At 38.3% G+C, this 16001-nt stretch overlaps 1 protein-coding gene across 1 annotated transcript in view; it reads left to right on the top strand.

Annotated features, from left to right (window-relative positions):
* The first annotated feature begins 81 nt into the window (after positions 1-81).
* LOC117986244 (protein Aster-B-like) overlaps positions 82-16001 on the top strand; it is a 48788-nt gene continuing 32868 nt past the window's right edge. The window contains exons 1-2 of the mRNA XM_069501959.1: positions 82-281; positions 1847-1966. Coding sequence (XP_069358060.1) covers positions 238-281; positions 1847-1966 — 164 coding nt within the window. The 5' untranslated portion in view covers positions 82-237. The remainder of the gene's footprint in view (positions 282-1846; positions 1967-16001) is intronic.

Below are 16001 nucleotides of genomic sequence, written 5' to 3'. Positions count from 1 at the left end.
ACCAATCAAAGGGCTTGGAAAAGTAAACTAGATAATTTTTAAGGCAACATCGTCGTCTAAATGTCAGTTAGTTGTCAGCGATACTCAGTGAAGCACCGCGAATCAATGTTGGAAATTGTGTTTTTTTGTGAATAAGCAAATTATTTGGATGATGAAAGCAAAAGCTGCAGCTCTTACTGACTGCACACGAAAGAGAGAAACAATAGTGAATTAAAAACATTCCATTTACTTGTTACTATGACTACTTCAGAGGTGGAGAGCCGAAACGTCGCTTTATCCATGTTAGTATATTTATTGGTTTATTTATTGTTCCACTTTTACGTAGTGCCAGGCCAGTTATCTCATATTTACACTCGCAATAGTTCTTCACTCAATTCCGTTAGATGCTTGTGTAGTTAAAGGTCATCAGTGTCTGATATAAGAAGGTCCTAGGATGCTCTAAATGCAGAAATCATTTGATGTATTACAAAGTTGCAATAACAAAGAACACAATTAAATTACTTTGTGACGAATTTGATATTTGTGACGAATTTGATATTTATGAGGATTTCCGATTTATTACCTATAGGGTTTTTTCTGTATATTAAGTAAATTAAAGCTTGTTTTTACACCTTTTTAGATATATATCTAAAACATAAGTATTATGATAAAGTTTCCTGAGATGTTAAATTATCTCCTCAATGGTAGATTTATCATATTGTAAAGTTACAATTACTTACTTATTTGTGAATTGTAACTTCACAGCACTAATTCAACCATATAGTTACAAAGATATCATTATTTCTTCTGTGAGTTCAAGAGGTACATCTTTTTAGATATGTCGAGAAACATAAGTTGATAAAGTTTCCTGAGATGTAAAATTATCTTCTCAATGGTAGATTTATCATAATATTAAGTATTAAGTAATTTTTTGCACAACGGATCAGTCTAGCTGTCCAGCAGAGAAAAGCAGCCAGTATTCTTGGCACCATTTCAAGTGGATGATTTGATGAGTAATTAGATAAGGCTAGCTTTAAGTTTTATTGTATTATTTTCATTAGTATTAAGTTATGTACAATTATTTAGTCTATTTGTGCATAAATTGTAACTTTACTACAATTCAACCATAGTTACAAAAAATCATTATTTCTTCTGTAAGTTCAAGAGCAAAGCTCGGAACTTTATTTTAATGAATATAGGATTTACTTGTTAGTGATTAAGTGGTTTTATCAAGAGATCTGTAAGAGAACTAGAGACGTAACCAACATAGCTAAATGGTTTGCGAAGCTGAAGGCCAAGGTCCCAAGGAGGAATAGCAACATTGCTACATCAACCATATACAGGGAGCCACTAAATGGTGGACCTATGTCCAGTGGGGTGACTCACAAACTCATTGTCTAACACTGACTGATAGCCACTAAGCTTATTTGACACTAGCTGCAATGCCTGCGACTTCGTCCGCATGGCATTAGGTTTTTAAAATCCAGTGGGAACTCTTTCATTTTCCGGGATAAAGAGTAACCTATGTCACTCTCCAGGTCTTTATCCCATGCAAAAAATCACGTCAATCCATTGCACTGTTGCAATGTGATTGTGATATAATAAGGGTACTGATTGGTTGGTTCTACATTGCTACTTCATTGAGTGATATTAAAATAATTTTTGGATGAAAAACCTTCAATGGATCAAAAATTAATGTCAAATGAGCTTGGTGGCTATCATTCAGTGTTAGGCACTGAGTTAGCGAATCAGTAGACAGCAGTGGTCTATTGATTGATAATGATGATGTAGGTTTTATATTTCAGTCTATGCCTTGAAGCAGACTACTGAGTAGAGCTAGTAAGGAAAAAAAAGTAATTTTTTTCAGGCGTAAATCAGTGGAGAACCTGGTGATGTCCTCCCAGGATGCGATCGGGCAGAGCATCAGTCATGCTCTCACCTTCTCTGGCGTCATTACGCAGCCCAACCAGGTTATACAGGAAAACAAGTGAGTTGATATGGTGTTTTGCATTGAAATAACTTTATTGCTTTAATTTAAGGGCTGATTTTTCAATCACCAAGTTATGGTGACTCAAAAAAATGATATGTTGGTTTTGTATCAATTCCAAAGATGCTTTAGATTATGAATGATCGGTGCTGCAAATGTTAATGGGCGGAGGTAATCACTTAACATTTAGTGACCCGCCTGCTTGTTTGCTCACTATTTTTAATTAAAAAAAAATTAAATTGTGACTGCACTGAACACATCTCCACTCTGTTGAAGTAGAGATAGGGTCTTAAAATGTTGTTCGTTCACCTATCTACATAAATCTGTCTCGTTTTAAACTTGTTTTAAGACTGAACAAAGTTAAAGTTTTCATATCTTCTATATCAGCTGTATATCAGCTGTTTTCATGGTCGAAATTCCATGGATATGTACAAAGCGATTTGCCTCCTCATTTCTAATTTGAACCGCTAGGATTTGGAACACCCTTCCAGCATCCGTTTTCCCCTCCAATTACATATAATATGGGTATCTTCAAGTCAAGAGTGAATAGAATAGAATAGAATTATTTTTATTCAAGTAAACTTTTACATGTGCTTTTGAATCGTCAACTAGTTTAATTTACCACTGGTTCGGAATGCCGTTCCTACCGAGAAGAACCAGCAAGAAACTCGGCAGTTGCTCTTTTCAAGTGATCAATTTACGATATTACTATACTATCTATTAGAATAAGCATCTTCTAAGCAAGCGCGCTCCAGCTTAGGCTACATCATCACTTGCCACCAGGTCCGATTGCAGCTAAGCATTAGTCTATAAATTAAAAAAAATGTATTGTGAAATTGCCATTTAATTTTTCTGAATATAAAAATATAGAAATGTAGAGATATTATATTATAAACAGTAAACAGTAAAGTTAATAATAGTAAACCTGTATACCAAGCAAACATTGGTTCAATAAAAAGTTTATCTCTTTTTTTTCTTCATACAAAAACATTGTATGAATCACAAGGTAATGATATTCTGCAATTACTTATAATGAGACTCTGTTCTGTCGAATTTGGCTATTACAATAACAGTACATAACAACTATGTTTCTGTGTGATTTTTAACCATCTAAAAACAAGGAACTGCATTATATATAAAGATTTCAAATAGATATATGTATGTTAGAGCTTAAATATAGTATTGTAAAACTTACCTTATTTAGTAAGTGTTAAAGTATAAATTACAAATATTCTCATAGTTTTGGTTGAGCAGATATTTACATTAGTATACTACTCATCCACTTTCAAAAATTATTTCACTGACAGACATAGTACGCGACAGGTCGGGATGACAATCGGGGAGAGAACGCCCCGCACGCCCGCACAGCCTCTGCGCTAAACCGGTGCGGGCGAGCATGTGTGACGTGCGAGTGTGCGGGGCGTGCTCCCGCCTTATACCCCGATTGCCATCTCGACCTGTAGACATCCCCAGACTTCTATAGGCTATAAAAAAAAAAAAAAAAAGATTCCGACGAATTGAGAACCTCCTCCTTTTTTTGAAGTCGGTTAATGATATAAATATACCGTACTTATCGCTGACGAAGTTGCGGGTAAAAGCTAGTTTTATATAAGTGAACTTCCTCATTTTACTTTTCAAACAGAATGTAAGAAAATCTTTAACTACATCAATGCTATAACATAGACAAGTCTACAAGTTGTTGGGAACCATAAGGGAGAGGGAAGTATCTCTTCAGGCTGTGATATTAAAGCGCCTTTGCATTCAAGTTCCAAACATTAAAACTCAAAATAATATGTATTATCATCAGAATCGTCATCGTAGGTCTCTATTCAGTATGAGAAGTTTAGGCCATAGTCTACCACGCTGGCCAAGTGTATGTGTACTAATACACACCTTTAATTAGAATAAAATTAGAGGTGCGTGCCCGGGATCGAAGCCCGGACCTTCTCGAATAGTAGGTTGACGTCTTAAGCACTATAGACTAACGCTGCATAATATGCATGAATTGCAATCTGGGATTTCATGATTAAACTAATTGCTTCCTTTGGCCTTTGATTCGCGTGATATCATATACCTACCTAGTACCTACACACAATGGTAACTATTGTAGGCTACCTACTAACTAAAACTACGTGTAATTAAGTCAGTCAGTTTTGTAAAGTGCATCGTAACTCGTAAGCCGAGCTTAAACGTTTGTTGTGAATAAACCATGATTATCCGTGGTCCGCAACGCGTAACGAATCGAAGTCAAGTTCACTATCTATAGTTAAAGTTAACCGCGAGTTTTTTAGGGTTCCGTAACTCAAAAGGAACAACGGAATCCTTATAGGATCAGGTAGATACTTGAAATTTTCACAGAGTGTGTATTTCTATTTCCGCTGTAACAACAAATGATAAAATTTTCTAAATAATGTAAACGTAAATTAAAAAAAATATAACATAATCCTGTACGATACGGAACCCTTTTTTAATCCCTTTGGAAGTTTTGTTTCTTGCGTTGGGTCGTAGGGTGAGATCTATATAGAGCACACTTTGACTTTGCTCAGACGTAAGACAGAGTTAAAACGAGATAGATTTATTTATATCCCTCCATAAATCTGTCTCGTTTTAAGTTTGAATTAATTTAATAATAATTAATTAATTAAATCATTTTATTGGAAGCAACTAGGGCTCAATTTGTTAGTGGGCAGACTCTCTTAAAACTAAAGTTAGTAACTACTACTACAGTTTAATTTTTTTAACATTGACAATTAATGTGGCCTTACCAACACTTGCACAAAGTGTTCAAGCATTGGTGAGTCCATCTTGCTCGCAAACATGTTCAGGATGCGGGTGGTACTTAAGCGCAGCCTTCTCAGCAGTGATGATGACTTGATGAAGTCATCGATCCGTTCATCTGCGAACATTCCTGACGCTGAACAGAAACCGCAAGCCCATCAGCATCATGAAACTATTATACTGCACCCTTAGGGTGTCTGTCAAGTTTAATTTAATTAGTTTAATTTAATTTAATTTAATATGAAGCCAATGGCATACAAAGAAATAATTAATATATGACAACTTATATAAACTTAAGACTATCAATGCATATATATACCTACTCACTTACAGGCTAACTCAACATTCGTAATCTAAAACTTCTAAATTTGTTTAACTTCTAAGTTTTGGCAGTATGCCTTGAAGAGCGTTTTTTTTTTGCTTCTTTACTGATTCGGGCGAACCTGCGGGCCAATATATTATTACATCTAATTGCCAAGGCCCTTGTCTCTCTCTCGATGTCGACATGATCTTTAAGGTCCTTCGCAACATAGTGACCCAGTCACAGACCCATTAAGTCTGAAGAAAGTCAAAAATATGCTCTCTATAGATTTCAACCTAAGAGCCTACATGCTAGTAGTAATTAATGTCTTCTTGCACAATAAATAGTTTAATCGCATAAACTCATATTATCTCTTGCCTACGTCTTATCGTCTTTCGAACTGCATGGAATTAGTTGATATCTGGCAATTATTGGATACGAACGTTGCCGACGGTAACTAAACTAAAATAGTTTAGTTTTAGTGCATTTTAGTGAAGTTTATTCTATAGTGCAATATCTATCTTTAAATTAGAACACTGCGCGGTGAATAGGTCTAGGCATTGATATAAAACCCTCAAAGATACACGGTTCCTTAACAAAGTAATAATAAAAGTGGCCCAATTTTCTTGTTTACAAAAACATCACAAGTTCACAATGTAAAGCGAAATGTTATTTTTTCACAGATCTAGATTAATTTAACGAAATGGGTGTATTTCTGTAATTTCTTTGTGCCATTTCTCCTCCTTCATCTTCTATCAAAATTCCCGTAAATGAAGTTAGAATAACTTATTTCAGTCAGGTTAGTCAGCGGGCTGTATTTCGTGAACCAGAACCTCCCATGGCCCCACCAACCTCTCGGTTATATGGGGCGAATCGCAGGAGGGAGCCAGTTCGGTACTTGCTCTTGGCGTTCTTCCGGGGCGCCTTCTTGACTCCCTACAAATTATTTTATCTCTCCTCCTTGTCCCTTATGCTCACTCTCCCCCCTTGGGGGCTAGACGTCCCCGCTGCTGCTCCTCCGTGGTGCCGGCCTGGCACCTGTACATTCCGAGCTGTTTCGCCTCTTGTGCTAATGGTGCGCGAATTCTCGTAGCCGGTTGTGATTTTCCGCCGTTGAGACGAGGTCCCTGTAAAAAACTGGTCCCACTTCCCCGCGTACGATCCCATCCAACACCGTCACCCGCAAGTCCTCATAAAGGGTACCTCATGGTTCCTCATGAACCGTAATAGGTAGAATTGAAATTTTCACAGAATGTGTATTTCCATTTCCGCTATAACAACAAATAATAAAACTATCAAAATGGCCGTCATCAAAATAAAAATAAAGTAAAAAACGTTACTATGCTGTGGTACGGAACCATTCGGTTGCGAGTCCGATTAGCACTTAATCGATTTTTTTTATAATATTTAATATCTTGAGTTTTTTACATCAATGCTGTTTAGTTTTGCATTTCGCATTTTACCGGTAGCTATAGTCACAACTTAGTCATGCATATGTCAATACGATATAACAAAGACAGTGTGACGATGATGATGGAGGAAAATCAGAACTATGGATACGAGACCTACCTGCAGATGCTGAAAGCTGTGACGAGGGAGAAGACTAGAAGGTATTTACCTGTCTTCTTATGCGTTGGCGTTATTGCGATTCGTTTTTTTTTAAAGTCGTTTTTTTTTTTTTTAAAGAATAAATTAGCCATGTTAAATGACTAATATTCCCCTTTCCTTTCCAACTAAGCATCAGGCTTGTGCTAGGAGTAGGTACGACAATAGTGCAACGGGCGGGGTTTGAACCGTCGACCTTTCGGTTTTCAGTCCACTCCTTTACCCGTTGAGCTATTGAGGCTCTAAATTATAGCAATTTAAGTACCGTAATCTAGCACGTAAAATTCTAGACAAAACTTCTTTTGTCTAGTAAAAAATATTCGTGAAATATAATAGCGTGCAAGGCCGGGCCGGGTGTGTTCTGTTCTGTGTTGTTAAGTGAGCTTCTGGTGGTGCCGTTCGTGTGAGTTCATGTACTGAGCGAAGGCTATGTACAGTACATAATGACCGTCCATGCGATGGTACTTACTTGTATCTTTTCAACGCACAGACTAACATTTTGGATCACCATTCCTCATAATCATGGCTAAGGTTTGGAATACTCTTCTGCGATATGTGTTTCCTACCAATTACAACCCGGGTATCCTTAAAACAACAGTGAATAGGCATTTTCTTGGTAAACGCGTCTCATCTTAGGCCACATTATCACTTTCCATCAGGTGTGACTGTGATCAAGCGTTTGCCTATAGTGAATAAAAATAAAAATCTCCCTGGCGCAGTGGTAAGCGCTGTGGTCTTGTTAGTGGGAGGTCCTGGGTTCAATTGACGGCAGGGGTTTGATATTTCATATTTTCTAAATCTCCGGTCTGGTCTGGTGGAAGGCTTCGGCGGTGGCTAGTTACCACCCTACCGGCAAAACCATACCGCCAAGCGACTTAGCGTTCCGATACGATGCCGTGTAGAAACCAAAAGGGGACTAGAAGTAGAAACTAAAAGTTTAATAATAACTGCCATAGCCCTTCCAGGTTAGCCCGCATCCATCTTAGATTGCATCATCACTTACCACCAGGTGAGATTGCAGTTAAGGGCCAACTTGCATCTGAATAAATAAATAAAAAATGATAGTGAAGACTCCCACCGGGTTAACACGCTTTGCTGATTTCTTGCCGGTTCTTCTCAGTAGAATTTGCTTTCCGAACTGATGAAAGAGTCTTGCTATATTATTATAAGTGGCACAGGCTGTTCTACTTGAAATAGATAAGGTCATTTCATTCCATTTTAGGACTGACTCGTTATTAACTACCGGATGAGATCGCAGTCAACGGCCTATCATTGAATAAAAAATAATACCATTAAAAAAATCGGTCAAGTGCAAGTCTGACTCGCACACGAAGGGTTCCGTACCATCGTATAAGAAATAACAATTTTTAGTTTTTTTTTAATTTCATGGCGCTCATTTTGTTATAATTGTTGTTACAGCGGCAATATAGAAATACACATTCTGTGAAAATTTCAACTCTCTAGCTACCTATCACAGTTCACGAGTTACAGGCCGCTGACAGACGGACGGACAGACAGCAGAGGCTTAGTAAAAGGGTCTCGTTGGCACTCTTCGGGTGCGGAACCCTAACAAAAAAGGCTGAAGAAACGCTGCAATACATTACATAATTTTGAAATTCGGTACTTAGTCGAATATGATACATACACTGACTTATATATTACTTCGTAAGGACAGGGCCATTGAACAAGCAAAATGGCACCGATTCATTGGTCCTAAAATGTTTATTTAGCACCAATGCAACCTCATTGACGTCTGGATTTCAAACGGGTCGTTCATTAGTATCTAAGAGGTGGCGCTGATTTATTTGGTTCCAAAACCGTGAAAAATTTTGTTTGCTTGACCATATCTTGTCATTTATATCGATGGATACACATAATAATTTAGTGTGTCTGATTCGTTCTATTTCAAGGGCAAAAGATTTGATTTTAATTTACTCATCCAATTGTAGATTTTTCAGTATTCCAGTCTATTTGAATAGGAGTTGATGCCTGAGACTTGAATAAAAAGCTGTGATAGCCTAGCGGCTAGGACGTCCGCCTTCTAATCGGAGGTTGGGAGTTCGATCCTGGGCACACACCTCCAACTTTTCGTATTTGTGTGCGTTTTAAGTAATTAAAACTAATCACTTGCTTAAACGGTGAAGGAAAACGTCGTCAGGAAACCTGCATGAGAGTTCTCCTGTTCTCAGAGGTGTGTGAAGTCTACCAATCCGCACATAGCCAGCGTGGTAGACTATGGCCAAAGCCCTCCCTGAGAACCCACTCTGAGAAGAGACCCGTGCTCTGTAGTGAGCTGCGTGATGGGTTGACCATGATGAGACTTAATGGCCCGAGTGGGTTTAGGATATTTTAAGGATACTTTTTTTATTTTTTATTCAGGTACAAGTTAGCCCTTAACTGCAATCTCACCTGGTGGTAAGTGATGATGCAGTCTTAGATGAAAGCGGGCTAACCTGGAAGGGGTATAGCAGTTTTTTTATGAAATTTACACCCCTTTGGTTTCTACACGGCATCGTACCGGAACGCGAAATCGCTTGGCGGCACGGCTTTGCCGGTAGGGTAGTAACTAGCCACGGCCGAAACCTCCCACCAAACCAGACTCTGATATTTCAGGATAAAAGAAAACCTATGTTCGTCTTCGGGATGCAAGCCGTCAAAATCGGTTAGACAGATGGGCCGTGAAAAGGGAACAGACATACTGACATTTATGGAAGTATGGATGTCTTTTAAGTAGCGAATTTCTGTTTTTTTTTTATTTTGACATTTGGTACAGGGATAGCTTACATCCCGAAGATGAGCATTGGATCGCGAAAAATGTTCCCATAGGATTTAAGTCGTGGACATCATCTAGTTTTCAATATTACATTTTATTGCGGTGAAATTCTATGGGCTGAATTGGCTATTTGACTCCAATTTTTTATTACTTTATTATAAACTGGGATAAAAATATTGACGTAAACTGAAAAAACAAATCAAATCGATCAAATAACAAAAAAGTTATAAGCATTTAAATATTTCTGATTAGACAGAGATAGCGATATAGCATTTTGACTTCACACCATACTAATGCCATAGTAACTTCGTGCTTTTTCATACAAATCTTCGTTTTGCGAGAAAGGGATAGAATACCCTCCCACTCCAAAATTAAAATGCCTGTAACTTTGTAAATATTTGTTGGATTTTAATATTTTTTTCAGCGTACGTCATTATTTTTATCCTAGTCCATACTAATATTATAAATGCGAAAGCGTGCCTGTCTGTCTGTCTGTCTGCTAGCTTTTCACGGCTCAACCGTTCAACCGATTTTGATGAAATTTTGTACAGAGATAGCTTGCATCCCGGGGAAGGACATACTGTAGAGGCATGCGGCCTCTTCTAAGACTGGCAGCTGTAAAGAAGACATTTCACATCGCAGCTGCCACTTAGAACGGAAATTTGAATACGGAGCGATTCGAAAATCCTGCGGCCCTGGGCGAAATCCAGGGGCCACATTCGCTCCTCAGATACCAAGACCGACACATCACTGTCGAGCACCGAGCTCCAGCTTTCTTGATTTCGTCTGGTCGGAGACAACCAGCTTGTGTTTTAAATTAATTGTGTTTATCCTGAATTATATCTTGTAAATATGTGAGCAGCCGTTTCATTCATACTCCGTGCTACCACAATACGTTACTTTTTATCCCGGAAAATTAAAGAGTTCCACGGGATTTTCAAAAACCTAATTCCACGCGGACGAAGTCGCGGGCATTATCTAGTTTATAATAAAGTAATTATATTTATCAAATTCAGAAGTAGGAAAATACCCAATTCCGTACGTGAATCAGGCCTAAATTAAACTAAAGTTAATTGACCAGAACAAACAATAAAATAAAATATCCTGCTCCCTGCTCTGTCGTTATTGAACTCAGGTCCGTTGAACTGAAAGGTCCGCTAGCAATAAATCTTGCAGAGACAACTTTTTAAAGGAAAAAGTTGCAGAAATCAACTTGCGCTTGTTCTTTACACAGTTTAAGCATTGTAGTCACGACACTGCGGCAGGGCCGATTTAGTAAGCAGTTAGATTGGAAAAATTTCGACGACTTCCCTGGCGCAGTGGTAAGCGCTGTGGTCTAGTCAGTAGAAGGTACCGGGTTTGATTCCCGGCAGGGGCTTGGAATTTTATTAAATTTCTGGTCTGGTCTGGTGGGAGGCTTCAGCCGTGGCTAGTTACCACCTTAGCGGTAAAGCCGTGCCGCCAAGCGATTTAGCGTTCCGGTACGATGCCGAGTAGAAACCAAAGGAATATGGGTTTAATAAAAATTGCCACCCCCCCCCCCCCCCCCCCCAGGTTAGCCCGCATCCATCTTAGATTGCATCATCGCTTACCACCAGGTGAGATTGCAGTCAAGGGCCAACTTGTATCTGAATAAAAATAAATAAATAAAAACTAGGGTGGTCCCTACACATGGGTGTACCCTATCTAGGATGCATATCTGCTCCTGTCGGCTGATCTAGGATTATACCTAGAATTACCCTACACACGACATGTTTGGAAGGCAATCTAGGACCCCATAACAAACCCCACTTTTTCACCGTAAATCGGCCCTTTCGCAGTGTCATGAGAAGGACACTTTAGGTGACTTGCCAGAGCTGACTCACGTGAGTTTGATTGTTAGTGGACCCTTGGCTTAAAAGGATTAGTTTTAGCGCGTCCTAATTTAAACCAATTACGCTAATTCTGTCGCGCACTAAACTTTGATATAGTTAATTGAAGAGGACTAAAAATAAACTCATTTTCCACAATTTTGAAAAAGATGATGACTAGGGCGCGTTTGGAACCTTCGTAGCTTTAGTTTGAAGTTTACATACATTATCACCACTATACAAATTAACAATTTTGGCAATCAATACGAGTAACATGTTACCTATTTTGAATAAATCATTTGATTTTGACTTTAATCTTCAAGTATAACTTTATAGCCTTGCGCTTGATTACATGGTCGGGTTTTTAATAAGGACACCAAAAATTGTCTGTTCAAACATTTGGAAATATATTTTTTATGATAACCGTACATAATTATATCTTCATGCTCGCATTTTTTGCTCTGCAATGAGTAATTTCGGTTGAGTTAAGAAAATAAATATAATTATTTTAATCGGTTGAGACAGGAATTTGGGACGAGTGAAAAACATTATACCTATGTTGGGACATCATAGGATGAATACGGAACTACCCAAAGGCATGCAGATAACTCCTCTCCATAAACGGAGAACGCGTGACGCACCGCTCGCCGCAACGCACCACGCGACGCGCGACGTACCACGCGACGCGCAACGCGCCGCGTGTCTGGAAAAGAGCCCTTAAGTTTTTAAAGTAACAAAGTGCAATCAATCAAGTTTTGTTTATAACAGTTACATAGTTTCGACGTTATTAAACTAAAGACCTGCGTAAGCGATTTATTATTATCTATGTTTTAGGTATGTAAAAATTTGATAAATTACTCATTTCAATTGTTATAATATTATTTACCTATGCAACATGCAATAATTGTTATCGGTCAAAAGCCAGAACGTCCTAAATTCAAAAATTGGTATTGAGGCAAACAAAAGATAATGTTCAAGTCGTACTAAAGTCTATCTCTGCTGATCTGCTCTGTTTCAACTCGACCCATCACCGGCTCATTACTGAGCACGGGTCTCCTCTCAGAATGAAAAGGGTTACGCCTAGCTAAGTGCGGATTGGTAGACTTCACACCTTTGAGAACATTATGGAGAATTCCCAATTCCAGAATTCTCAGGCATGCAAGTTCGAAAGCGTTTCCCTTTAAAGCAACTGTTATTTTAATTGCTAATATCGTTAAAGCAACTGTTATTTTAATTGCTAATATCGTTAAAGCAACTGTTATTTTAATTGCTAATATCGTTAAAGCAACTGTTATTTTAATTGCTAATATCGTTAAAGCAACTGTTATTTTAATTGCTAATATCGTTAAAGCAAGTGGTATTTTAATTGCTGAACGCATGCTTGGCATCAGGCCTTGGGCCCACCGAATAGAAGGCCTAACAACGCTTTTTTAGGGTTCCGTACCCGAGGAGTGCCAACAGGATCCTATTACCTACTAAGCCTCCGCTGTTCGTCCGTCTGTCTGTCAGTGGGCTAGGTATATCTCAAGAACCATAATAGGTAGTCAGTCATAATTACCTAGGTACCTAATAAAAATTTCAAAATGGCCGTCATGCAAATTAAAAAGTATAACGGTACGGAATATCTTGTAACGATGGTACGAAAATCCGACTCGCTCTTAACCGATTTTTATTCATAGTAAGCAAGCCAATTAACACAGATTCGACCTCTCTATTTCTCTTACATCTAAGAGCCCTAGAACTTTCGTTTGAGCTTTTCAAGTTTCCACAAGACTTGTAGACATGAGGGCGGCACTCGACGATGTGTGTTTATGTTTTATTTCTTGCTCTACAACAAAAGAGCCCGTGAAACAGGGTCAAGGCTGCGTTATGTCTAGCGAATAAATATACGTGACCCATACGTGGAAAGCTTGATCTAACGCTGATATGAAAAGAGACACGAGTAAAAGCATTTTAATTTTTAACCAACTTTTTTAGGGTTCCGTACCCTAAGGGTGCCAACGGGACCCTATGACAGTACGCGGCCAAAAGTAATGTACATGGGCCTTGTCAAAGTCAAAGTCAAATGATTTATTCAAAATAGGTAATAAATTACTCTTATTGATTGTCTGGTATAGTGTTAGATTTGTAAGATAATATAGTGGTGATAATTATAACGCAAACTTAAAACTAAAGCTACGAGGGTTCCAAACGCGCCCAGGTCTGAGAAGAGCCCACAACAAACTCAGCCGGGTATTCTATTATTATCACCACTTTACAAAATTATTGAAACTTATTAGAACTATCACAAAGTCGTTAAGCAACTCATTCCCAAGCTTGCTTATCATTTAAATAATCCTTTACATTGTAATAGGATTTTTCAATTAGTTTACGTTTTATGAAAACTTTGAACTTGTTGAGAGACATCTCCAATATGTCTTCTGGAAGCTTATTATAGAAACGTATGGAATTACGAGCAAATGAATTGCTAACTTTACTGAGCCTAGAGGCGGGAATTACAAGTTTATTTTTATTTCTAGTATTTATATTATGACAGTCACTTTTTTTTAAATTTATTTATGTTTTTATGTACGTACAGTAAATTTTCAAAAATATATTGATTATGCACTGTCATAATTTTAACTTCCCTAAATTTAGTTCTCAGCGACTCTCGTGGCCCCATACTGTATATGGCTCGAACAGCCCTTTTCTGCAGCACAAAAATAGAATTAATGTCAGCAGCATTACCCCATAATTTAGAATGACATTTAGGCTTTGTAGAGCGTTGTCTCTGTCACTCACAAAGCAGAAATGTCATTCGTAAAAGCAAGGTTCATTACTTTCTGCCGCGTACTGTATTTCACTTGAAGATACGAGTACCTACCTATATTAAAATTGGAGGGGAAAACTGATCAGTTCCAAAAAGGAGGAGATTCTCAATTCGGCCCCTTTTATTATTCTAATAATAACGTCCCTATACCGTATATCGGCCACGTTGGCCATTCTCCACAAAATTGAGCCATCTGCGCGGAAACGAGCATAACTAACTTAAGGTTAGACCAACGAGGTGAATAAAAACCGGCCAAGTGCGAGTCAGGCTCGCGCAATGAGGGTTCCGTACTACAGTCGTATTTTTTCGACATTTTGCACGATAATTCAAAAACTATGATGTATAAAAATAAATAAAAATCTGTTTTAGAATGTACAGGTGAACACCTTTCATATGATACCCCACTTGATATAGTCACTCACTTCGAAAGTTGAAAATACTAATTATTAGTTCATGACCGCTATTTTTTTTTTTTGTGTGATCTAACCCTAAATTCACGGTTTTCAGATTTTTCCCCAAATGTCAGCTATAAGACCTACCTGCCTGCCAAATTTCATGATTCTAGGTCAACGGGAAGTACCCTGTAGGTTTCTTGACAGACAGACAACAAAGTGATCCTATAAGGGTTCCGTTTTTCCTTTTGAGGTACGGAACCCTAAAAAGTAAGTATTAACTAGTAGTTAACAGCTACGTTCTATCGGAGTAAATCAGAACAGTGTGAACGGTAATTGTTCCGCAAAATCAAATCGATAACCCTTGAAAGCACCGATAACACTATCAGGACTGTAAACCTAGGTATACTCATTCGTCGGTCGTACCCTCCCTCGCCAGTCCTACCAATTCTCATTTGGCCAACGTAGTGGACAACGTAGTGGACTGCAGACGTGAAAGTAACCTTATTTAAAGCGTTCTGTCAGTCCTTCTATACCGGTGCACTATGGGTGACATATACACGCCGAGCCTACAGCGCCCTGCGTGTTCAATATAATAACGCTTTTAGGATGCTGTTGAGGTTGCCGTGGCGCTGTAGCGCATCTAAAATGTTTGCAGACGCTCACACCAGTGACTTTTTTGCCATAATGCGCAAAAAAGCGACATCTCTCCTGCAGCGCTTACGTACCAGCGACAACGGCATCCTAAAAGTAATTGCTGCCAGGCCTGACTGTCCCATACTACACCACTGTGTGGCGGTAGCTATTGGGTCAGTAAAATAAAATTAATTGTACCTACCTACTAATGAACTAACAATACTAACTTACTATTTAAGGAAAAATTGTAACTAACATACTAACAAACTATGGATCTATGAAGGTCTGAAATAAACGTTTATTTATTTATTTATTTATTAATGGCCAAACCCTTCTCATTCTGAGAGGAGGTTCGTGCTCAGTGGTGAGCCGGCTATAGGTTGATCGTGATACGCCGTACCCACGTAGACGCGGGTCATCTAGTTATATCTAAATGTGAGAAGACTCCAGAACTTTAAAATAATTATTTTTCTTGGTTGGAAAAAAAAGAGTAAGTTAATGCACCTGAACAAAAAAAAAAACCGGCCAAGTGTGAATCAGGCTCGCGCAATGACGGTTCCGTACTACAGTGGTATGTTATCGATATTTTGCAGGATAATTCAAAAACTATGATACATAAAAATAAATAAAAATTTGTTTTAGAATGCACAGGTGAAGACCTTTCATATGATACCTCACTTGATATAGTTATCACACTTCGAAAGTTGAAAATATTAATTATTAGTTCATGACCACAATTTAATTTTTTTGTGTGATCTAACCCTAAATTCATGGTTTTCAGATTTTTCCCCAAATGTCGGCTATAAGACCTACCTACCTGCCAAATTTCATGATTCTAGGTCAACGGGAAGTACCCTGTAGGTTTCTTGACAGACAGACAGACAGACAGAC

Source organism: Maniola hyperantus, chromosome 11 (genome assembly GCF_902806685.2).
Source record: "Maniola hyperantus chromosome 11, iAphHyp1.2, whole genome shotgun sequence".
Lineage (NCBI taxonomy): Eukaryota > Metazoa > Arthropoda > Insecta > Lepidoptera > Nymphalidae > Maniola > Maniola hyperantus.
This window is presented reverse-complemented; position numbering and strand designations above follow the sequence as displayed.